This window comes from Ixodes scapularis, unplaced genomic scaffold (assembly GCF_016920785.2).
Source record: "Ixodes scapularis isolate PalLabHiFi unplaced genomic scaffold, ASM1692078v2 PGA_scaffold11__112_contigs__length_91849675, whole genome shotgun sequence".
Taxonomy (NCBI): Eukaryota; Metazoa; Arthropoda; class Arachnida; order Ixodida; family Ixodidae; genus Ixodes; species Ixodes scapularis.
In genome coordinates, this window is record NW_024609837.1 from 25,915,331 (window position 1) to 25,921,074 (window position 5,744).

The 5,744-nt window shown below is 45.8% G+C and overlaps 1 protein-coding gene across 1 annotated transcript; it reads right to left on the reverse strand.

Moving 5' to 3' along the window:
* Positions 1-1,625: 1,625 nt before the first annotated feature.
* Positions 1,626-3,646, reverse strand: LOC8024639. The gene is made up of 2 exons (XM_029989201.2): positions 3,104-3,646; positions 1,626-2,380 (listed from the first exon to the last, which is right to left on the reverse strand). The coding sequence occupies exons 1-2, from the start codon at positions 3,644-3,646 to the stop codon at positions 1,700-1,702; spliced, it is 1,224 nt and encodes a 407-aa protein (XP_029845061.2). The 3' UTR covers positions 1,626-1,699.
* Between the last annotated feature and the right edge of the window lie 2,098 nt (positions 3,647-5,744).

Genomic DNA, 5,744 nt, shown 5'->3' on the forward strand with positions numbered 1-5,744 from the left:
AAATGGTCCGCTATATTTTCAAATGTTCGTTCCGAAAAGCTGGCTTTTGAATTTCTACCTTCTTCCTCTTGGCCAACTAAACGATAAGCAATTACGAAACTCCCAATTTAAAATCATTTATCCCAGCCCAAAATTTGTTTCGTGACCCATTTAAATATTCTGCTTCAACGCAAGCTTAAACAGGCCCCGAAAGAGTAAAAAACGCGGGCACGATGCCCTCGTGGACTCTTCAAATATTTAACGAAGGAATTCGAACCCAGAACCTCTTGGACGTTTGGGAGTGTTGAGGCTTCTTTCTGTCACGGTATGGGGGGAACATTGGTAAAAGAAATAAAATTGGGATAACGCTGCAAAACAAAATTTTGACAATAAGATAGGATGCGCTATAAGTACGAACGACAGCTCGTTTTTCGTTCTTTCTGATTTTCGGAACGCATTCCCCGTTAGAAGTTTCATTTTTGAGAAAAGAACTCGTTCCCGTTAGAGTTAAAAAAATATAACGTATCGTTACAAATATGTGTTACATTTGTATTTTGCTAATTACCATATTTAATTAGATCAAACATTTTTTTAATATATATATATATATATATCCTATCAAATGGCAACATACGAATCTGAACGCCGTGGTGATTGCATACCCGGACACAAAAACAACCGGAGGCAAGGTGAATACCTTCTAAAATTTCAACGTTTAACTATATTCATGTTTGTGGTGGGCGTTTCAGACGGGTCAAATGTACTGTCACCCCACATTGCACAAGCATTTCACAACAACCTCACAGGTGTCAATGTAACAAAGTCCCTTGTTGGAACTGTACAGCAGTTGCTTCTCGATGTTGCTGTCCGCAAGACAAGCAAGTGGAGAAGACGGTAGGGCTTTTGGAGGGTCAGTCTTGAAAACTACCAGTCCTTTTTCGGGCAGTTTGGATTCGTAGTTCCGTCTGAAGGTGGGGTAGAAGAGAAAAAAGAATAAGGGGTACTTTTTGTGTATTTTTTGAGTGACCACATGTTCGGGATGCAAGGGTGCGTTCGATGTTTGCAGTGGTAACCTGGTCTTTTGTTGTAGTTCTACGTCTCTTTGTGAAAGTTCAGTGATGGCTGTAGCCAGCCTTAGAATTCTGGGTGTATGAGGATTCGTGGGAGCAAAGAATGTGGCTGAGTTTGAAACATCCCTCTTTCTGTGTCTTTCCCTTCGACTAAAAGATTTGTTTTTTGAGCCGCAGTCTCGGGCACTGAAGAAAGAATCATTGTCCACCAGCTCACTTGCACCCAACTGTTGCCGAGCGAGGACCCCAGAAAATAAACCCCAAAATAAGTGATTAAAAATGAACGAAATCCTACTCTTCGTAAAGATATTGTTTCAACAATTTTCAGGATTTCCCTTATAAAAATAAAAGAGCAATTACTCCACTGAACGAAAAAAAAAGAAAGGCTGTTTCTTTTTTTATTCCCGTAAACATGTTAACGAGTTCCCCTTCCAGTTTCATTTACGCGAAATGAAACGGGCGCTACAACACTGGGTTCGGACAGGCAACAGGTCCACGACCGGTGTAAAGTCAGACAAAGAGGTGACGACACCAAAAAGGGAGGCAATAAAAAACATAAATTTAATAGGACGATAAAACGCTGCGCACGGACATGAAAAGAAAACTCTACAGATACTTGGCTATTGTAAACATGATTCATATGGGATGCTCTACACGAATTCAGACAACTGCAAAGTGGCGATCTTACGCCGAATCGAGTCCTCAAGGAGCTCCAGCACCACATGTGCAAGGTCCTGCTTTATCTCATCGATGATCAGATTCGTGAGCGCCTCCAACAGAAAGTCTAGGCTGTCCGCACCATGAAAATGCAACCGGACCTGACCGACGTCCGTCAACTTCAACTCTTCCAGATGAAGCGGCCCCGCCACCGTCACGTTGTCCCCGACGGGTAGCGTCAGCCGCAGATGGAGCGCAACACCACTAACGGTCAACGACACCCTTCCCGAGAATCTGCTGCCTTGGACCCGCGCCCTCCACCGGAAAGTTCCGGACAGTTGTCTGAACTCTAAGTCGGCGTGTATGGTGACTGTACGGTCCTTGTAGTAGGCCATCAGGTTTCCGGAGCGTTGCACTGTTGAGAGGCCGTGCAGTCGGCCTCTCGTTAGGTGCGCTTCGGAGTGGACAGTGAAAAACAGTAAGTCCTGCTTGAAAGAGTGGTGTTGGTCCGCTATCTTGAACGGGTCGGCACCCGTGGTCCTGATCTGTTCGCCGACCAGCGCGATGAGGCCGTCGACGAGGCTCTCCGATCGCTCCACGGAGATTCTGGAGAGTTCGGAATTGATCCGCTGGCGGATGTTCTCTTGGACTGTGGTGTGCAGGGACTCTTCCGCCTGCGCCAAAGAAAGAAGTAAGTGAAAGATTTCGAATTATTTTAATATGATTTTAGACTTCGAGCGAGCTCCAGCCCTTCAGCGCTTATCGCCCAGGCCGAGAAATGCCGAGTCATGGTGCGGTGGAGTCTGAACGTAAGCGCGAAGTCTGATATTCCACAGATGCAGGGCTACTGGGCATGCTTAAAACACGTTGCACGACACCGCAGGCGAAGATGGCAACGCGCAGATGGCTATTAAAATAATTATCTAAATAAACAAAAAGAAAAGTGACAAAAATGAGTACAAACTGTAGAAAAAAAACTAGAGAAATATATATTTTTTTTTTGTAGCATTCAGAACAATAATGTTAGAATTGTCGCTAGTGTCGTTTAGCACCTTGCAAGTCGAAGCTTTAATGGCAGAGACTGGGACGAGACATGCGTGTGGCAGTTTCGGAAGCCCCAAAACAGCCTTACAGTCACGTCGGCGAAAAGCGTCTGAATGCTAGGCGCTCTGCTCCGTATCTGTCACATCTCGTTCTTAATCCTGCGTATCATTTATTTGCTAATAGTTATTTGCATACCGTTGTTTAAGACATTAATTTGTAACCGAGTGTAAAAACCTGCTCCAACCAATCAAATATATCCCGTTTGCTATCTCAGGCTGGCGGCACTATCGTTTCGAAACAAAACCTCACATGCCACAACGTAAGAAAAGAAAATATCGAAACAGATACTGAACCAGTTTGAATATAGTCCCGTTGATCTTGTTCAGCATGCTATTGCCGACCCTGGCCAGGCTGCCTCCACCCATCAGATTCTCCATGTGAAACTTGATGTTCCTAAGTTCCAACCTCACGTCCACGTCACGAACCCTAGGTCTGCCATTCGGCCCTTCTTCAAACGTTGCCGTTGCAACAGTCGAAACGTTTGTCGCGTTCATCCAGAACTGTCCCTCACCCCCCACCGATATAAACGATAAAAGCGCCGAACCACCGTCGAGCTTGTACTCTCCCTGAAGGGAGACCATATCTGTCACTGTAGCAACTTTGACTAGCAGTTCGATCAGATTAGCCTCGGCTGTCCAGAGCAGTGTTCTTGCCAGTCCGTGGAGCTGCAGGTTCCAAAAGCAGACGTTTAGACGTGGAGACGTCGTGGTGACGTTGAAAGGTTCCACCGGTAACGGGTCTTGAACGAAGCGTCCAAGAGTCACCAGGCCATCGCTCTTGGCCAAGACGACGAATAGGGAGAACAAGAAGCAGAATCTGCCGTGTGCATCTACCATGGCGGGTTGTATGCTGCACTGTGAGGATGCTGCCAGTTCGGTGGGGTTGTGGAGGAGGCCGCCGAACTCCGATCTCGAGACGCAGTGAATTCGTCGAAGCTTCTGCTCTCGGTGCTTGAAGGGAGGCGCAACGGAGCGGATGTTTATGTGATAGGGTTCGTGTTTAACTTCGCTCTGGCGTTTGTCTGGGGTAGAGCTATACGGTGAAGAGCTTTATATTACCCGCCCTGTCACTTTATTTATTTATTTTTCTCTTTCGTTTCTTGGCCAGTGTCGAATGGGTCCCTCGAATTTCTCCTTCGGTCTTAGGTTGCGGTATGGCTAGATATGGGAATGTGTCTAAAGTTCCGGGTTGTGAAACTTGGACCTCGGATGAACCTTCCGGGTTGCTAGAGTTTATCTTTCATAAAAAGTACCGGGTTGCTAGAGTTTATCTTTCATAAAAAGTTCCGGGTTGCTAAAAGTTTCTCTTTCATGAAACGTTTCGAGTTCTCAGTCTATGGTTAGTAAAATATTCCGTGTTATCAAAGGTTTCTTTGTTTTTAAACGCTTCTGAATACGTCTAGTGCTCCAGGACTTTATAAATATATTTTCTTTGTGTGTGATATTTGGAGAGTCCTTTCAAAGTTTTTAACCCCTGTTTCCATGTTCATCAAAGTTGATGCCTGTAATATTTCAAATTTTCAGAAGTAAGACACTGCTCGGAGTTTAATTTCGTTATGCACTCTGTCCTCCCCATATATAAACTAAATATCTGCACACAAGCGCACCAAAGACAGAAGTCATTTCAATAGTGAGCGATAACAGAGTTTTAGAATAGGGGCGCCAACGCCCCCTATTTTTACAGGAACTGATACCGCCTGTAAGTGGGGTACGTGTTGCTGAAAGTTATGCCCGTTCACCAGGTAGCCAGGATTTTGTTTCGAGGGATGGGGGCCGCCCATGACAAAATGCTGTATGAGGGGGAGGGGGGAGAGGAGGCCCCAGCAGAATGGAAGATTTCGGGGCCGGGGGGGGGGGGGGGGGGGGGGGACTTCTGTTTTAGCCTTTCCCTAATGGGCTTAAATCAGCCGTGAGCCGCCGGGGATAGCCAGGCCGCCAGAAAGGTATACACCTTTTTCACAAGGGCGCAGCCATCTTGAATGCCGGCACTTCTGGTATGCGGTAATAAAACATCGTTTTGATCTCTCTATAACGCTGGAAGGTGTTTACAAAAAAAAAAAAAAAAAAAGCACGATTGTCACATTTTCTTGTTTTGTCTCACCTATATTTTCTCGAATATTCCAGGTTGAAAAGTTTTATTATTTTTTTTTCGTCCCGCCTACCTCGCCGCTAAGCCGGGAGAGCTCCTCACAGCCGCTGGAGATCCGTGTCTCAACGGCGGTTCTCACGAAGATGAATGGGTGCATCGCGCGAGCGCTGGCTTCATTGTCGTGCAGTGCCGAGATGCACTATACTTCGTCAATGGGGCAATCGAAATCGAAACCGAGCCAGTCCTCACCATGGATGGTCAATCCGATGATGCATCGCGCGCAGCGTTGCATGCAGGGATTTTTGGAAGTGGTCCATTGACCCCTCGTCCCCCTTTCCCTTAAAATACTATAACGCGTTCTTTAATTTCTAGTTGTCGTTGCCGAAAGCATGACCGTATGCATCATGAAATGAGCGTTTCTGCAATCGCGAGACATCCTCGGTCACACTGATAATACATCGTACGAAAGACAGTCTGCATACAACGTCGGAGGCGTGTTTGTCTCATGCACAACTTATCACGAGTTAAAACCTTTAAAAAAGTTACTTGAGGATACTTAAGACTGCCTGCGTGTAGGTATGCGAAAGCATTTCTACAAGCAGCTGCCCCGCTGTCCTCCGCATGCAGAGGCAGTTAGGCCGCAGGTCACCTCTCTATCCTGAAAACAAAACCGGTGCTTAGCGTAATACTTACGCCAAGAGGCTCGTTTTAATTCAGGAACGGAACCAAGACTAACTTCGATTTTGGGTTGAATTTCAAGATGTAGGGGTTAATTTCGTTTTTTCTTCTAATTCAAGATTTTCCGTACAGCGTAAATATTAAGCTAAAGAAATTGTTTGCGAAAAC

Coding starts and splice junctions, on each gene's coding strand:
- LOC8024639 (XM_029989201.2), bottom strand. CDS start 3,646: ATGGTAGATGCACACGGCAGATTCTGCTTCTTGTTCTCCCTATTCGTC. Junction 2,381..3,103: donor ACGGGACTATATTCAAACTG/GTTCAGTATCTG, acceptor TCTTTGGCGCAG/GCGGAAGAGTCCCTGCACAC.